Source organism: Diprion similis, chromosome 10 (genome assembly GCF_021155765.1).
Source record: "Diprion similis isolate iyDipSimi1 chromosome 10, iyDipSimi1.1, whole genome shotgun sequence".
Classification (NCBI taxonomy): Eukaryota; Metazoa; Arthropoda; class Insecta; order Hymenoptera; family Diprionidae; genus Diprion; species Diprion similis.
This window is the reverse complement of record NC_060114.1, coordinates 21,553,761-21,573,123: the sequence shown is the minus strand read 5'-3', so window position 1 is coordinate 21,573,123 and position 19,363 is coordinate 21,553,761. Positions and strand designations below refer to the sequence as shown.

The window sequence follows — 19,363 nt, the reverse complement described above, 5'->3', positions numbered from 1 at the left end:
GAGTAACCAATGAAGAATCGTTGAGCCAATTTGCTGACTAACCAACATCGACGATTCAAACGATGAATCGTTGCCGTTTCTGGCTGTTTTTATCCGCACAATTGACTAAAGATCGCATGCTTCTTAGAGTGTAAAAGAGACGAACGCAAGACAACGCAGTTATAACCTCAACGGCAGTTCGCCTGGTGTGGCGAAAAGGTCAGGCAATGCCGTGAAGGTGTCAGCCATGTTGGCGGTGAGGATTGAGGAAGCGCCGATGGAAGAAACACGGGAGAAAAACGCATTCGATTGTCGCATGCGCGCAGAGGTTGGTTCTCGAAGCGCGTGTTGGTGCAAAGGCGATCTACGCGTACGTACGTGCCAGACGAAATGGTGTGAGTACTGAGCAGCTCTGCCTATTAGAATCGTTCTATAGTTTCTACATAGAACCCGGGGAACGGTGTGCGGACGGACGGATTGTCACATCGGTAACGGTCATAAATATACGACATCCGTAGCCATGGCTGCGCTAAAAACATTGACGAACAAGTTTTTCCAATTAATACCTGAGTAGTACCGAGTTTCCTAATCGATCCCCACAGTATTGTCACGTGCCAGGGTGTATTGGTGATTACCGAGTGAAATCCACGGGGGAATTTACGTACCAAAACTTTGCCTATATGTCCTCGTTGGTGGTGTGCATTCGTTGTGTGACGAAATTACGTGATGGTCTCTAAGGTGGATGTAAATATCGGGTGCGAGACTCGGTTTGGTACTTATCACGGTAAAGATATGAGTGAAAAAGGTGACAAGGATTTTGAGTTCGCTATACCACCAGAGGCCCCAGTCTTTGAGCCAACAGCGGAGGAATTTCTCGACCCCCTTGGCTACATCTCCAAGATTCGTCCCATCGCCGAAAAATCGGGGATTTGCAAAATAAAACCACCGCCAGTGAGTAATTACAAAGATGCGACAGCCCTCTGCCCCCCCCCCCCCCTCTGTGAGGCCCTTCGCCCTTTATCGTCCCCCCTTTCCCTCTGCCGTAGAGATGTTAAAACCCAGCGTCGACGAACCGTATGTGTTTGGGGGCTTTGAGAAAGGAAAGCGAAAAGTGATGTCGATGCGATTAAAATGTGTAACAAAAAATACACACACGCGCACACACCCTCTTTGGATGGATACCTTATCGTTGAGGATGAAAAGAATCATCCACAATCACCCGTGTCCACATGGACTAGAGTTGTACGATTGAATACGTGACGAATGAAACAAATGCCTAGTAAATAAATAAATAACATTGGCAGAAAAACGGTATTCTGTTTGTCGATTTGCTTTCCCATTGCTCTTCGATGATGCTAACCATTGGACATGAATTTCGGGAAATCGCGTAAACAAATGAGATCTAGGTGTACCAAATGCAGCGTCTTCTCGACTGCTTCTGTGACTGACATAACGTTTCGTCATTTTCTCACGTCCCCCTGCAAATATATGTTAATGTCGAACTTTTGTAGTTCAAAACTAGGCATCATTAGAAATATTCTTCCGGAAGAATAAAATTATTGTTGCGTTTGTTGTCCTGTTTCTTTACCGAGAGATTTTCTTTTATTCTGTTTTTTTTTCTTCTCTCTTTTTGTTGTACCTATATATGCTACCTCTTTCTTTCTTTCTTTCTTTCTTTCTTTCTTTCTTTCTGCTCGGACGAAACTACCACCGATGTTAATCTCACGAGCGTGTTACATCCACAAACTATAGCTATATCGATGCACGTAATGGTCGTTCGTCATTTTACAATTAGTGAATTACTAGATGAATAAATTTTTATCACAGCCGCAATCGGCTTATCATCGAAAAATATCTGAAATGGTGTAAATCGAACGAATCGAAAACATAAAATAAAAACAAGAAACGTCAATCTAACGACAATGTTTATACGCATATATTATTGCCTGCAACGATAAAATCGATCGACGTTGTTCTACCTGATACAGCCATTATTTTTCTTGCATTAAATATCAAACGAATCGCAAATCTCAGAAAATGAATCACCGTGAATGCATTCGGTCAATTTGTAATTCCGTTAGTCAATTTACGGCCGACGAATTGTCGAATCCGACGGAAGAAAATGAAAGATGATGTCCATTTTGTTTTATGTAGGTATAACGGACATTGCATATCCGTTCGCGTATTGTAACGAAAAGAAAGGTAAAAAGTAGTAAACGGCGAACGAAGAGCCGCCGTTGTTTATATTGCGAATGCCCATGTTATTTGTTGTTTTTTTTTCTTCTCTAACAGGAAATTATATGTTACGCTCGGATTACCATTTTATCAATCAAAGAGATAAATCCTGCCTCAAGTCTGTTGTAGTCGATAATTTGGTGGAGTAGCAATTTGCGAAGCGAATCTAAACCTAAGGTCGTCTTCAACTGTCGAAATTTGAAATTAGAACAAATAAGTAATCCAATCGCATCCGTGTTTTATAGCCATTGCTAAGGGCAAGGGAGAGCGGCAGGGAGAGACGCTTACCGTTATAATTTGTATGACGAAACGTGCGATTGCATGGTTTAAAAATCAACGAAAAAAAGAATAATCAACTTTTTCAACGATTTCTTATGCAATTTTAGACAGTTCAACCGCAAAGAGGAATAAAAATGTTTCATTCTCGTTTACAAACTAAAGAAAATAAATAAATAAGTAGAACCGAATTTTCAGTTCGTTTATTGAAATTAATTATTTTTTTTTTTTTTCCTTTCCACAGAATTGGCAACCACCTTTCGCCGTTGACGTTGACAAATTCAAGTTTGTACCAAGAATTCAGAGGTTAAACGAACTTGAAGCAAAGACCAGAATAAAGCTGAATTTTTTAGATCAAATAGCCAAATTTTGGGAGCTGCAAGGATCGTCGTTGAAAATTCCACTAGTTGAACGCAAAGCGTTGGACTTATACTCCTTACACAGAATTGTCACCGAGGAAGGTAATGATTTGTCGCTATTCTCATTTCTCAGCCACCTGTGATTCGGCGTTAATATTAATAGTTTTTAATATGGTTTTATAGGTGGCATCGAAACAGTTACTAAAGAAAGAAGATGGGCAAAGATTGCAAACCGGATAGGATATCCGTCTGGTCGGAGTGTTGGAAGTATTTTAAAAAACCACTACGAAAGAATTTTATACCCCTTTGACGTTTTCAAGCAAGGAAAAACCTTGACTGACATCGTAAGTAGCTTCAGTTTAAATTTGTGACTGGCTTATCGATATAGTTTAATCAATCGTCAATCATCAATTTAATTAATCGGTGATCAATCATTTGTACTGTCTCTATAAAAAAAAAAAAAAAAAAAAAAAAACTTGTTGGGGTCCGGACATTTAAGGGTACAATTTTTGTTTATTTGCAACTATTCGAAGCTCCTGAATTGGACTCCATGAATCAAAGCCGTACATTAATAAATGGTTCATAGTTTACTCTAATATTGTGATATTTTTTTTCTTTTAGAAAATTGAGCCAGAGGGTGATGTGAATGAAAAAAAGGACAGGGATTATAAGCCTCATGGAATAATATCGAGACAGCAAATAAAACCCCCGAATGAAAAATTTTCACGACGTTCCAAACGATTTGCTGGTACGGATGAAAAACCAGAATTAGTCGCAGACACCGCATCACCCATTAAGCAAGAAGATTGCAAAGACGAGTGTGACTCTGACGGTGAAAAAGATAAAGATAACAGCAAGGAGCTTAAAAAATTGCAGTTTTACGGACCTGGTCCGAAAATGGCCGGTTTTAATACCAAAGATGTAAAGAAACCTAGCAAAACCAGAGGCGTCAAATTACACTATGATTTTGACCCAGTGAGTGAATTTAATTTACCACGTGTTGAGAAAAAAATAACTGTTTGATTATCGGTATTACGGCTTACTAAATATCTCCTATATTGTTTTCACGTTCTTATTCCTTCCTCCTTTTTTTCACAGCTTGCCAAATACATTTGCCACAACTGTGGCAGAGGCGATACAGAGGAGAGCATGTTGTTGTGCGACGGATGCGACGACAGCTATCACACCTTCTGCCTTATGCCTCCGTTAACCGAAATACCAAAGGGTGATTGGCGATGCCCAAAATGTGTCGCCGAAGAAGTCTCAAAGCCCATGGAAGCCTTTGGATTCGAACAAGCTCAGCGCGAATATACGCTGCAACAGTTTGGCGAAATGGCCGATCAGTTCAAAAGCGATTACTTCAACATGCCTGTACACGTAAGCATCAGGTTTTCATTCATTTTCATACTACCCTCTTGAGTTATATCTTTAATCGGTCATTTTTTCAGATGGTACCGACTCCTTTGGTCGAGAAGGAATTCTGGCGGATTGTTTCTTCGATAGATGAAGATGTGACCGTCGAGTATGGGGCTGATTTGCACACAATGGATCACGGCTCCGGTTTCCCGACGAAGACCAGTGTCAATTTGTTCACGTGCGATCAGGAGTACGCCGAATCTTCGTGGAATTTGAATAATTTACCCGTTCTACAGGGCAGCGTGCTGGGGCACATCAATGCGGACATTAGCGGCATGAAAGTTCCCTGGATGTACGTCGGCATGTGCTTCGCCACCTTTTGTTGGCACAACGAAGACCATTGGAGTTATTCCATAAACTATCTACACTGGGGAGAGCCCAAGACTTGGTACGGAGTTCCTGGATCTCAGGCGGAAAGATTTGAACATTCCATGAAGTCTGCTGCCCCGGAATTATTCCACAGCCAACCGGACCTTCTCCATCAACTCGTCACTATTATGAACCCCAACATACTGATGAACGAAGGTGAATATTACAGCACAATTATAAACGTCCATTGAATATGATACAGAAAATTATCACGTTTCAACTGATCCTGCTGATTCGATACTTCATTTTTAATTTACTCTCTTTCACTCATCGTACGGAAAAAATTCAATTTATCCATATCGCGTCTGCTTCCGACGATTCCTACAATTCTTTAAGTATTGAAAAATCCACTTCAGTTTCACCGGGGGCAACGGTTCGATCTTTGAATGTACCCGTGACACAGCCTTCTGAGTTTTTGTCCAATATATTCGTCAGGCTGCCATATTAACTCACCGTCTCATATTTCGACACATCAATTGTACCGTTCGATTTAGTTCCTTCGGTTCCTTCAACTTCACATAGCTTTTTGCTTTAATTTACTTCAGAAAATCGTCGATGGCTGTACTGTCCTGGACCTGGTTGCTCGCCGAGATGCCAGCATACAAATAATCCAACCCCCATGTACATAGGTATCCGATTCCCTAACAATTTCCCTCTTCGCTCTATCCCCCATCCCATTTCCATCACTCGCTTATTACCTTATTATCTGCTATTTTTCTAAGTAGAAAATAAAAGATAGTTTTTATATTAAAAACTGGGCTAATTGAACGGATATTGACAGTCATTTTATGGCACGAACTGATATTGAATAGAATATATTGCACATCGACTCGATGAATTTATTCAAAATACCAACAGTCACGGTAATAATAGTCAGAAAAGCAGCGATCAGTACGACGTTCGATAATCGTTGAAAATAAAAAAAAAAAAAACTTTTAACGATAATAGACAAAATTGTTCAAGTAATTTACAAATCGCTCAGTTTTTACTATCGATTTGCGGTAACTGATATTTCACCAAATAGATGGATCTCATTTCATTCAAGACTTACGTCACAACCGATCGGATCTGAAGTAAACTTTTCGTTAACCACTTTTACTCTCTATGTTGTTCAGGAGTTCCAGTGTTCAGAACGGATCAGCACGCAGGTGAATTTGTCGTTACTTTTCCAAGAGCCTATCACGCGGGCTTCAACCAAGGGTACAACTTTGCCGAAGCTGTCAATTTCGCTCCAGCCGATTGGGTAAGAGATATAAAAAAAGAGAATCGGCACTCGTTTATTACGACGTGATTCGACGCCTTGTGATTTCTTTTTGTTACAGCTAAAAATGGGCCGCGAATGTATTTCACATTACTCGAACTTGAGACGCTTCTGCGTTTTCTCACACGACGAACTTGTCTGCAAAATGTCTCTGGACCCAGACTCCTTGGACATCGGTATAGCCACGGCAACATATCACGACATGCTTCAGATGGTTGACGATGAAAAAAAATTGCGAAAAAATCTTCTGGAATGGGTGAGTCTTAGCCCAGTTTTCACTTTTCTTTGTTTTATTCTTAATATTTTGCTGGAAATAAACTTCAAATCACGATAGACTCAAGAAACAGAGTGAAAACAGTCTTCCTTTAACTTCGCAAAAATTTCAATGCTCTGTTTCTAGTATCAAAATTTATCGCGGTACCCTTTATCATTAGACACAGCTAATTGACGATAAATAATATACTTTTATCACTCCGTGTTAAACTTCCTGATTCCAGAATTCAAATAATTGACTGACCTATTGATATTTGTCATTTACGATTATGAATTTCGGCCACAAAATATGTTTCCAAATCAATCATAGTCAAAATTCGAGATCACAATTTAATATTCATTAATGTCTTGAGATTTTAACTACCTTGTTTTCGCTCCGAAACGAAATGCGAGCTAGATTTTATACGAGTTACATGACACCGACCGGCGATGCAACCGAAGCGAGAGATTGGGAGATATTGTTACGTAATCCGTATCGAATCGAACTTGCATTTTGTTTCGGTCCAAAATCAATGTAGTCGGAAGTCCGAGGCATTAATGAACGTTACCGTGCATCGAGTATTCAATGATCGTGATTCGACGCTTGAAAAATGGATACTCCAAAAAGAACCGTACGTTTGATTTTATCATAAACAAAGCTCAATATCGCTCCTATTCAAATGCAAATCAATACATCTGTGGTCGATTCTTCAGCAGTAAGAATATCTCAGAAATGACATAAGTTTTTCCGATACTGCTGAAGATCGAAGCTCCTTTTAATCCGATCTTCGTTCCTCTTTAGTCTCGTTAATCGTAACGCAGTAGTCGTACGTCGAAATAATGATTTTGGAAACGAGAATCGACTGCATCGAAATTCCCATCCGTAGGCATATTCACGAATACATTTCTCAGATTATATAAGGAAATAGAAGAAAGAGAGTTAGCGAGAACTGAGTATAGCCAAGTGGAAACTGGTCAGCTTATGTCGTTGAGAAGAGTAGTACAATCTCGTTTCCCCACATGCCACATGCCAACAGGCACACAGAGAGGTGCAATGTATTGCCAGTTCGCTGAACATTCTCGTATCCCAGCTCAAGTTATAAGTTTTAATTGATGCCTTTGCTTACGTACATATTGCTTTTTCCATAACTTGCCTATAACTGGCTTGCTCGACACCCTTATTCTTCGCACCGTCTTAAGCAGAGTTCGATCCTCGTTATATTTATCAAGTTTTATTTATCGTTGGCCAATGATACTCTGTTGTTCTTCAACATTTGTTACATAACATGATTCGGTGAGTCCAGGTTATGTTTTTTTTCATACCACATCGTTCGATTTATGGGTATTCGAGCGATGCTACACTGTTTACAAGTCGCCACGATATTTCCTGTTTAATCCTAGGAACAGTAACATACGCACGCATATTTTATCGCTCCGTTTTCATCCTTTGTACAGCTTCGTTTTCACCTTGCACCTTTCTTTTTTACTCCTTCGCAACGTTTGTTGTCAAACAGTACGAGTAGCGAAAGATAAGACAGATGTTACTTCGTGCGTCTACTTTCTATTCCAACATTGGAAATGGTTTTTAACAAGCGAAACAAAGTCTTGGATTCAATTGCAAAGTAACTTATGCAAACGTGTTTTTGTAATGACCGAATGGTAATCGTTTTACCGGTTTCGACGATATGCTTCATCTGCTGTTACTCCAAACGCTATGTATAAACTACTTCATACCGCGAACCTCTGATTACAAGCAATTTTTTTTATTCGTCTACCGCTTGTTTGTTTCAGGGCGTAACAGAAGCGGAGCGCGAAGCTTTTGAGCTTTTACCGGACGATGAGAGGCAATGCGAGGCATGTAAAACTACCTGTTTCTTAAGTGCGGTAACGTGCTCCTGCCACAACTCGCAGCTCGTTTGTTTGAGGCATTTTACCGACCTCTGCGACTGCCCGCCGGAGAAACATACTCTCAGATATCGTTACACGCTCGATGAGTTGCCCATAATGTTGCAAAAGCTTAAACTGAAGGCCGAGTCGTTCGACTCGTGGGTCACCAAAGTAAAGGAAGCGATGGACCCGAAAGGAGACAAAATCGAACTTACCGAACTCAAAGAATTGCTCAGCGAAGCCGAAGTCAAGAAGTTTCCGGAAAGCGAACTGCTCACCGCTCTTACCACCGCTGTACAAGATGCCGAAAAATGCGCCAGCGTCGCTCAGCAGCTATTGAATAACAAGCAGCGGACGAGGTTTGCACTATTTTTGTTAATGCATGATTTTTGTGTTAATCGGAAACTTAGTCGTATTCCGATGAACTTTGGTGGTTTTTATTCAATCTTGTTTATTTTTCAACGGAAACAGGACTAGGCAATCTGTGGACACTAAATATAAACTGACTGTCGAAGAGTTGACCTTGTTTTACAAAGAAATAACAAATCTCTGCTGCGAATTGAAAGAATCTGACGGCGTTAAATACATATTAGACCAAGTAGTTCAATTTCAAAAGGATGCCGAGGAATTAGAAAGTAAAGATGAAGTTGCGGACATCGAAAAGCTGGAGAAATGCATCGACTTCGGCGATTCTATTTGCATCGAATTACCACAGCTTGTCCGACTAAAACAGGTATTTTTCAATTTTTTTTTTTTTTTTTACAAAGTGGGCTTTATGTGCACTTTTTCAATATTCTTTTTATTCCTCTTTGGCCATTCCTCAACTTTTTTTGCACTTCGTTTTGTAGAGATTGGTGCAGTCGCAGTGGCTGGAAGAAGTGAAATCTATTCAAGACGAACCGAAATCAGCCAGTCACGAGGATCTTGTAAAGCTGGTAGAAAAAGGAATGACAATCCCGCCACACGTTAGCATAGAAAACACCTTATCAAAGCTCCAGAATTTAATGATAAGTATAGAGAAGTGGGAAGACAAGGCGAAAGGGTATCTGCAAAATAAAAATCGTCAGACTATCGTTACGATAGAAGATTTCTTGAAAGAAGCCGACGAAATCGACGCCTATTTACCAAACCTAGACAATTTACAAGACATTTTAACAAAGGCCAAAAACTGGACTAAAAACGTTCAGGACGTTCAAGCCAAGGAGAATTATCCTTACTACGACACGCTCGACGAACTTGTTCGCAGGGGTAGAAACATACCGCTTCACTTGGACGCGCTGCCGATCCTGGAGTCGACGTTGTCTCAAGCCAAAGTTTGGAAAGAAAGAACAGCCCGAACGTTTCTCAGAAAGAATTCTCACTACACCTTAATGGAAGCTCTCTCTCCGAGGATCGGAGTAGGTGTGCAAGCTATGAAGACGAAGAGAAACAAGGGAGAGGAGACGGTCGGCGCCGTCTTTGTGTGTGATACAAAACTGGACGACACTAATGACTCTGCGAACGTCGTCGCGGCCTTCAAACTCGCCGAGCAACGCGAAATGGAAGCTATGAGGAATCTTAGAGAGAGGAATTTGACCAAGACTGAGATGGACGAATCGAGATATTGCGTCTGCCGAAGACCCCGATTCGGACTGATGCTACAGTGCGAACTCTGCAAGGATTGGTTTCACTGTAAGACAATTGCTCTTATTTACTCGTCTAAAAAACTCGCTGATCGCTGTATCCTGACGAATTTTCATTTTTCAACAGCAAACTGTGTGCCTTTACCCAAAACCACGTACAAAGGGAAGCTACCGGTGTCAAGGGACACAAAGTTCTTGTGCCCGTGTTGTCTGAGATCACGCCGACCTCGTCTCGAGACGATATTAGCCCTGTTAGTGAGCTTACAAAAAATTCCTGTACGTTTGCCCGAGGGTGAAGCTCTGCAATGCCTAACGGAACGAGCGATGAACTGGCAGGTGCGTGTGTTGAGAAAAAATTGGTCAATCCAACTGCTCGATAAACAAATGCTTTGCTTATTCACCCCGACTTCCTTTACTTTCTTTCATGTACAGGATCGTGCCAGGCAAGCTTTAGCGACTGACGAATTGTCTTCTGCGTTGGCCAAACTCTCCGTCTTGTCTCAGAAGTTGGTCGAAGCAGCTGCGAGGGAAAAAACAGAAAAAATAATCAGCAGCGAGTTAAAAAAGGCTGCGAACAACCCGGAACTCCATCAAAGAGTACAAGCCATCGCCCCGCTTAGTGGTGTACATTCCGACGACAGTGTACCGAGTACTGCTGTAAGTTATCGTACTTGCGTTACACGTTCTACAAGCAGTTGGGCAGTAATTTGTTCGAGAATAACATTTCCGTTCTTAATTCTTTCAGGACGATGACGACGACGTTGTTACCATCGAGGATGACGAGCCTACTTGTAGTACGTTTAATAGTAACGAACACGATTATTCGTACGGTAAATTGTTATACCTTTTCTCTAATAACATAATTTACATCTGCGATCAGCGATTTTTCCGGATTACGGGTCAAAATATTTTCTTGAAAAAGCTATGATTGTTGATTGAGCTACTGTCGACACTGGGCATATGCGATCGGTCTCTTAGTTTTTTTTTTCGTACAAGATCACGCTCAACTTGGAAGGAAATTTGAACGAAACTTTTTCGTTCAAAGCTAAGAGACACAGATTACAGATGCTTCTTTGACGCGGAAGACATTCGTACATATCCAAACAATTTTGCTGTAGAAGAGTCGGTTCGTTATGTTAATTTTTATTTTTTCCAAACAATTTTCCAGCGCTCTGTGTTCCTCCTTCTTATCCTGCATATCTGCAGCTGCACGTTAGACTAACCTTTTTCTTTTCTTTCTTTACTCCTTTCCACGCTCAGTTTCCAAGTTTCAACCCAACAAACTCCAGGGACAGGACGCTGACGCCGCGGTAGTTTTGTCAGAGAGTGCGAGGGGTCGACTCGAGGAGTTGATGATGGAAGGCGATCTGCTCGAAGTAGCCTTGGATGAAACACAGCACATATGGAAGATACTGAGCCACACGAACATACCCAGCAGTGTGCAAAAGTATGCGACCTTCGAGGAAGTTCAAGCGACGTTTAAGCACGACATGAAAGACGTGAAAAAACGCGGACGTAAACGTAAATCGGAAGAATTTGAGCTGCTGAAAAAATTGGGCCGTCCAAAAGTCGATGAAAAAAATATCCTAAAACGTAAAGGATTGAACAAGGAAAAGAAAATTCTCATGAGTGTCGGACCGATGAAACGCGGCCCGCGAAAGGTACTGAGTAACACAATTTCGTCATTCGTCAAGGTTTCATTTTTATTTATCAAAAGCACATTCGCTTTTCAGAATATCGGCTAGCGCGATCTCAGATAATCGAATTTTACAGATAAAACGTAAGGAGGGCGAGGAAGGGCCCAAAAAACGCGGTGGTAACAGGAAGAAAACGAAACAAGACACTTCCGATGAAGAAGACGACTGTGCAGCTGTCAGTTGCCTCCGCCCCAGTGGTAAAAGCATTGATCAAATATTTACAAACTGTCACTAGAAATCGGGAAACTTTTTATACAATCTCAGACTCATTAAGTCGCAAGCTTTTCGTTAATCATTCGTTTCCTCATCAGGACGCGAGGTCGATTGGGTCCAGTGCGACGGAGGCTGTGACGGTTGGTTCCACATGCACTGCGTTGGCTTGGACCGTGCAGAAATAGCTGAAGAAGATGATTACATCTGTAGTAATTGCAAAGACAGCGATAATGTCATGGTACGATAAATTAATTAAAGTATTCCTCTACTTGATATTATTATTATTATTATTTTTTTTTTTTTTTTAATTAAATTTTATTTTTTTATTTTTTTCTCTTCATTTTTTCTTTTTTCCCTACGTGGCCGCGAATTTTCGTCGCACTGTTACGCGGAGGACCGTTTCTTTCATTAATTTGCCCTGTTACCGCATCATTTTAATACTATTACTGCTACGACTAAATAATAATAATTCAATAATTTTTGACATCAGTACAAACATTTTGAAATATTCGTTTATGAGAAAATTTATGTTCTACTTTCACTAGGTGTGAAAATTTGTGCATTACCCAATTTTTCATGCTATACATGTACAGTGAAAGAAAAAGAAAAAGAAAAAGAAAAAGAAAAAGAATAAAAAAAAAAGTGGAAGGAAGGAAGAAAACGAAAAAAAAAAAATAATGATAAAAAAATCAAATAAATGGTATAATGACGTGAACAAATTCCAAAACCATTATCTTTATCATTACTTAATTCTGTATTTTATATTTTTAAAACCTATTATTATTGTTTTATTATTATTATTATTATTATTGTCATTATTATTATGTTGAAATATTTATACGACACGACGAAATTAAAATCATTTAACAATTCGAACGTAGGTAATTGTTATTATTTCAACTGTATCCTGTATGTATAATATTGTAGGATCTTTTCAAAATCGAATCGTGGGATTAGATCCGAATTTTCTGTACAGAGTTCGATTTCCAAAGCCAACCAATTGTACTGGTGTCATGCCCCGCTCGATTGCATTTAGTTTGTTCCGACTGCGGCATCCAAAATGCGCAAGAAATGAAAACAATCGAGGGGAACGGAGTCAATTCTAATGCCTTTTGTAAATATATACGGATAATTAAATTACTGCTGTTGTTATGTTGATTTCATTTTGTTTGCACGGAGAGTGCCAAGAAATGTAACTTGTATACTCCCTAACAGCGAGAAACCATTGGATGTATTTTTTACGCATGTGCAAATTCTGTATCCTCAATTGTTTTTGCGTATGATTAATGGTTTTACACAAGGAGGATTCGCGGTGTATCTATCCTCGAATTTTCGGGCAACGCGGTATCTCATATTACTGCAAATCTTACTATTACGGGCGGGGGTCAAAAGGTGGAAGATTCGATACTGCAAAGGACCGATATATCGAAGTTTCAAACATGAGAAAATGAAATAATAACGAAAGTTGAAATCTTGATTTTCGAAAGTCTCACTTATCAAAATGACTACTCATCAGTAAGACTTTCAAAAACCAAGATTTCCAACGATTCAACTCTCGTTAGTTTATTTTCGCATCTTTGAAATTTCTATCTACCCGCCATTTGTAATATAGACTCTTCCAACTTTTGACCCCCCACCCACTATTACATCGTGGGTCTTACAGTAGCATGAGAACCACTGCACGAACAGTGTTTCTCATGATACTGCAAGTCTGTATCGAGGAACTATTAACGGTGTCCAGAAAATTTGCACAAGTCAAACACATATCCAACGATTTCTCTCCGTTGAGTAATTCATCCTGTAGATTGTAATAACATTCGCATTCCATTCCCAAATCGAAGAAAAACTTCTGTGTTTAATACATTTTATCCTCCCTGAGGTATTGCTGTTGTTATTGTTGTTGTTGTTGTTTTTTTTTCTCTCTCTTTCTTCTTGTTAATATTTGTTTTTCTACGTGCCAAACGATTTAGCTGTCACGAACAGATCCCACTGCCGAATTATTAGGGTTGGATGCACTTCTTTCCCTTTCTCAATCTCAGGGATACAACAGCGGAGATACGGAACCCGAGATACAGGAAGCCTCGCCGTTCGTCGAGACGTATTGATCAGCTTCTTCTTCTCACTCTCAAGATCTCTGTGCTGACGCAGTAGCCGGTTGCCCCATGTATTTATCAGGATAAACGAGACTACGCCGTTTTAAGCATTTGCAACGTCCAGCTATCAACACCGTACTCACACGTGACAATGAACATTTTCGTTCTCATTAATTGTCCTTAATTTTGTTACGCTTTGCTTTTTTTTTTCTCCTCCAAATTTCGATTTAACTTTGTCTTGTGTAGTCCTTGGGTTTTCAGTCTTCCAACACGGTGTCTTGCCATTCAAAATTAGAACGTTTAGAAAATTTTTCTCCTTTCTTTTTCTCTACGTTCGTTACTGACAGTGATTGATAAAAATAGAGTGAAATTAACGATAACGTATGTGGTCAAGAATATCGGGATGAAAACAGAGCCAAATAACTGACAAAGAACATCAGTTTGGTGTCCCCTCTGATTTCGTTCGGACTCATGTATGCTGTAGAACATTGAAAACTAAGAGACATGTATTTTTTTTATCTGCAGACAAACGGTTTAGAGGTGTGAAAACAACTCCCAAAGTTGGGCACCTATCGAGGTGATTTCTTGATGCGCTCGATGGGTTTGAATGAAACTAACGCTGAAGTCTTCCTATTCATTAAAAAAACATTTCAGTGTTGGTTTCACTCAAATACATGAAGCGTGTCAAGAGTCACCCTGTTGAGTGCTCATCTTTAGGGGTCGTTTTCGTCCCTTTAAACCGTTTTTCTGCAGGTAAAAAAATACCTGTCTCTTAGTTTTCAATGTTCTACAACATATACGAGTCTCAACGAAATCAGAGAGAGGCATCAAACTGATGTTCCTTGTGAGACGCGATTGAAACGATTTGAATGAACGAAAAAAACTTTCTAACATCTCAAACCACTTGATACTTAGTACGATTGTGATTATCACTATTATTATTATTATTATTATTATTATTATTATCGCTCTCAGTCACGTATTATTTCCCATTTCGTCGAATTACTTGTTGCAAAGTATCTTACAATCTTTAATAAAGTTTTCGTGCAAATATGTACATATCTGATGTAACCATAACATTGCGAATTCTTAACGGATAAATGGCAATAAATGCGGTGTTGATCGGGCGATTACGTTGATTTTGGAACTTGATGTTACGTTAGCATGTTTTGGTGTGAGTGCCGATTGAGAATCTGTATGAATAACGCGAGTTTCGCTGTACTTCTACGATATCACTTGTATATCTGTCGAGGGGTTGTAGATATAATAACGATATTAACTTACATGTAATATAACTTTTAGTGTCAGAGCGACGACTTGCCTTGAATTCAACTTGCGACAAGTTAAATTCAAGATCGCAATCGCGTTATACGATCTTTATCATACGTAGATGAGAAGTCCTAATTAAATTATAAGTTTAAAGTAACAAAAGTATGAAAAATAAAACCAACACTTTTCGTGCACGTATATTTTTATAGGCTCTGGATTAGACTTTTTCATTGGTCAAGCAATCGATCGTATAGATATTGCATCAGTACGCCCTACAGAGTAAATAAATTACCGCATTCACGGAAGTCTTCGCAGCTAACTTATCTGATACTTTATCTGCAATCTAATCCCTTCGGTGAACGTCGGATCGTACCGCAAAGTTTATAATGATCGGTTGGTATGTATGTATATGTACAATGCGTAACTTGTAAGGACGTGGTATTAAATAGGTATGTTTGGTATTTTACGACGAATTATTGTCTAGTCTCTAAGTATTTGTAAATATAACGATTAGCCTAAAGTGTATAATTATATAGATATTATTGTATTAAAAGCTAAGCCAATCCATTTTCCACACGAGTTTCAACGGTACCGTCGAAAGCTGCATACTTGTCCGGAATGTTTCAAATCTGTACATATTTAGTTTTTCTTTGTTCATTTCTACCAGTACACTCATGTTACGTTTTATACTTAGCCATGTCAAAGTGATGAAATTGTTAACTGCACCCACTCGAGCAATGAAGTTTATGTTTTTATGTTGGTATATACGAGTGACATGATACGGTTCTTTTTCCGTATGTGTGCTCTTTGAAGGATGTACCGACATCCTGTTGTGTGGAAATAACTCATCTCTTGGGATACGATGAGCCAACCGACACACTAGATTTCTTTATCTTTTATGTGAATTAATCACAGTTTCTCATTTCAATGATCTCACAACAATATCAAAGGGAATTGTAATATTCTGCAAATTTATCAGTCATTCTTTCTTACAATTAAATATAATTTCATGAAACGCGTGAGTACACGCAAGCGGGCTTTCACAGCGGTGAACATGATTTTCGAACCATGTTCTACTCATTTCCTTTTCCTTGTTTTCGTTTCGTCTTTTCATTTTTTATGTCTACCAGTGAGGCTTCGGGAATACCGGGAAATTTTTTCACATGGTATAAACCCACATAAATATACAAATACCATACATAAGTACGATCGAGTAATAGAAGGAATGCGCAGTGAGAAATTTTTTACACAGAAGAATGCGATATGAGAATACATAGACATTTATAATAACATAAATACATATAGTCAGAATCATTACTATATTTATATTTATATATACATATAATATTTAGTATAGACATGTTTAATTGTAAGTTATAATAGAATTCCATAAAATACCAACTTTATATCTATCAATTTATCTGATTGAAAAATACGGTACATATAAATACATACACACATACATACATGCATACACGTAATACATATACTTATAGTATTATCGAAAGAAGATGAATTCGTGTGATTAGTATATGCAACTTAGTATGCAGTAGATAACCAATACTATGTTATTTTACATTTATGTAATAATTATGATCGTCGGTAACAATTTTTACGCAGGCACATATACACTACTAAAAACTATTTTTAATTATATAAACAATGAAAAAAGATGTCTATATAAAACATACGATGATTATTTAATTTATGCCTCATGTGTCGAACCAAAAAAATCAAATAAACATATAATGAAATTAAGGGTACTCGAGAAAATATTTCAGACACAGAATATATACGTAATGCGAGCGAGAATAGATCGAAGATTTTTAAATTTCTACACGATCGTGGTATGGATATGTATGTAAAACTTCTGGCGACGATTTTACCCATTTTTACCTTCTCCCAGTTCTCGCGTTCTAGTGAATTGTAGAAATATCTCCATTACCGATAGTTTGTAATACGATTACCATGATACCTGGGACATGTGGTCGAAGTAAACAAAGTAATACTAGTAACGAAAAAAATACAGATAAATTCACGACTGTCCCACTTTAAATTAAATTCGGATGTACAATTATAATATAGATATATTTATGATGTCTAGAAAAACAATATCATGAGTCATAACTATATGTGTTGAGATTATATTGGAATATGGGCCAATTGTTGTATAGCTTGTTACATCCCCTGTAAATCATTGAATAATAATAATAATTATTATTATAGCTGTAATACTAACAATAATAAAATAGTATAGTATCACGATAAAAGTAAACATGTTTGTATTTTTTCCGATTGAAGGATGCACGTGCGCATTCGTACATTTGATCGGTACATTCTTGGAATTATTATCCAAGTATGAGGGAGGACATTTCTTTTAACTACAAAGCATAATTGTTCGGGATTAACTTAATCATGACCATGCGTAAGACCACCGTAGTCACCGTGTGTGACTTACAGGTAAAAGTTTCCGGAGCGTTGTGTTTTATCAGAATGTAATCGTCCGCGGTGAAGGAAAGACCGCAAAATATAACATGAAATAAAATGTAACATTATGTCGACACGTGTGATGACGCATGTTTGAGAAAACGGATTTACGAACTTCCTGCGAGAACCTGGGTGTTCTACAGTGTATAAGGTATATCCCCATCCATCGCCAATGATTCATCCATCGAGAATTGTTAAATGGAAAGGCGAAGATGTATAATATTCCATTAATCGGTTTGGTCACGCCTGCGCGTCTCGTCTCATCGCAAGAGAGAAAAAAGTGGAAACCCCAGTAAATCTGTAATAATCCAGACGTCATGAACTCGGAAATGTCAGCGCGGATCGTCCGCTGATCGTTAATCTCTTCGGTCACAGTGGGATGCCACCTCAAAAATTTCCACGTCCTACTAACCGTATCACAGTTTATTTACAACTTCAGATGTTCGTTGTTACTTCGTATAACCCTATAAGAACCCCCAAGTAATAAATTTCGGCCAGAATCATCAAATTCTTATGGTTCTTTCCATTTTACATCTGCCATATTGGACCCGCCATCTTTGATTTAGAAATTATTAAATTTTGGTTTCAAATTCGTGATCAGCGACCCCAAAAACCCCCGAGTAACCAAATTCAGGCCAAAATATTGAGTTGAAAAATGTGTGACTGAAAGGGTTAATTACAGCAGATTTTCCGAAGCGAATTTTTGAAGGTTCACCGCTTTCAAAACTTCTGCGTCAATTCAAGCCCTCAGGGCTAATTTACGGCGAGTCACACCTGACGTCGTAAAACATCGCGACATGTGGTATGTATGCAGATCATACACGCTGCATGTCGTGAGTCAACGACTGACGGTTCAACCCTTGCGCAAATTCAATAACTCTACTCGCACAATCGGGAGTGGCAATCCTTAGCGGGGGGTCGAGTGTATAATCTATGCCTGAATTGTAGCTGAAACAGCGTACCGATCAATTTATTTCGACGGTAATGAAACGATTTGTTCATGGATTGAATTCCTTTCGATCCTAACCTGCTTGTTGCGCTTCCTACAAATTTTTAATAATTGTATAGCATTTCAATCATTCTTTACGTTCATCATTTTACTGATCAAACTATCCTCGTCAGAACTGAGTTCCAGCTTCCGGGTGAGCAGTTCGGGGTACAAAAATGGAAAAGACCAAACATTCGGCTGGACGAAATCCCGAAAATCAACTTACCGACAGTTGACAACGTAGAACCTCCGTAAATGCGAAAAGTTGTCTTGTAGAAAAATGAAATTGAAACATACATATACAATAAATTTATACCAAATTTTTTTTTTTTTCTTTTTTGAGTGGTCAAGATTACGAATGGCAAAATATTGAACAGTTAAAAAAATCGACCTTTCAAATGTTAGACTCGTGCCTTTTTCGAAAGTTTACGCACTCAAATCCACTAATAACGACCGACCAAAGACTCGAAGGGTCAAAATTCCGAAATCCACTAACAATAAGACAGAATGGACAAAATACCGAAAGGTTGCAAGACGTCGGAAACACATTTATTCATTTCAACGTCATCAGTTGCAGCTAATAGACGGCGTTACGCTTGTGAAGTGACACGAGGGCGCCTACGTAAATGTGGAACACGATTTAAAGTAATAATGTCTTGGATAAATTGAACGTACGGGAAAAGAGATGTACTGTTTAAATGTTATTAAAAATATTTTGTCTATTCCTTTGAGTTTTTTTTTCTTTCATAATACAGACAATTTTCTAATACAATAAAATAATCTCGTTAAAACTAGCATCGAGTTGACGAATTTCATAAATTCCGAATTCTCAGGAAATTCGGTATTTCGTCCTTTCGGGATTCTGATCCTTTCGCATTGGGCGGATCAAGATTTTGCCCTTTCTGAACTTTCATTTTCGACAAATATTGTTTTTCGATTTTTGACTCTTCCAAGTATCAG

General features: G+C 38.7%; 1 protein-coding gene across 5 annotated transcripts; it reads left to right on the top strand.

Annotated features, from left to right (window-relative positions):
• The first annotated feature begins 169 nt into the window (after positions 1 to 169).
• LOC124411959 (lysine-specific demethylase lid) lies at positions 170 to 14,078 on the top strand. 5 transcript variants are annotated; one of them, XM_046891532.1, is made up of 19 exons: positions 170 to 930; positions 2,735 to 2,951; positions 3,033 to 3,193; positions 3,471 to 3,824; positions 3,948 to 4,226; positions 4,298 to 4,790; positions 5,180 to 5,263; positions 5,750 to 5,877; positions 5,957 to 6,151; positions 7,939 to 8,393; positions 8,506 to 8,767; positions 8,883 to 9,705; positions 9,784 to 9,992; positions 10,089 to 10,313; positions 10,402 to 10,450; positions 10,917 to 11,317; positions 11,430 to 11,550; positions 11,665 to 11,804; positions 13,537 to 14,078. In XM_046891532.1, exons 1-19 carry the CDS (start codon positions 706 to 708, stop codon positions 13,669 to 13,671), a joined length of 4,956 nt encoding a protein of 1,651 aa, XP_046747488.1. In that variant the 5' UTR covers positions 170 to 705; the 3' UTR covers positions 13,672 to 14,078. The 5 variants fall into 5 exon arrangements, with proteins under 5 accessions (XP_046747488.1, XP_046747487.1, XP_046747489.1 ...); XM_046891531.1 differs by having other exon boundaries at positions 10,402 to 10,486; XM_046891533.1 differs by having other exon boundaries at positions 171 to 930; positions 10,402 to 10,486; positions 13,606 to 14,078.
• Positions 14,079 to 19,363: the final 5,285 nt, after the last annotated feature.

What these genes read in the sequence shown, in the direction of transcription:
- LOC124411959 (XM_046891531.1), top strand. Translation starts at nt 706, where the DNA reads ATGGTCTCTAAGGTGGATGTAAATATCGGGTGCGAGACTCGGTTTGGT. An exon ending in CAGAATTGTCACCGAGGAAG is followed by an intron (nt 2,952 to 3,032) that starts GTAATGATTTGT and finishes ATGGTTTTATAG; the next exon opens with GTGGCATCGAAACAGTTACT. An exon ending in ACTTCAACATGCCTGTACAC is followed by an intron (nt 4,227 to 4,297) that starts GTAAGCATCAGG and finishes TCATTTTTTCAG; the next exon opens with ATGGTACCGACTCCTTTGGT.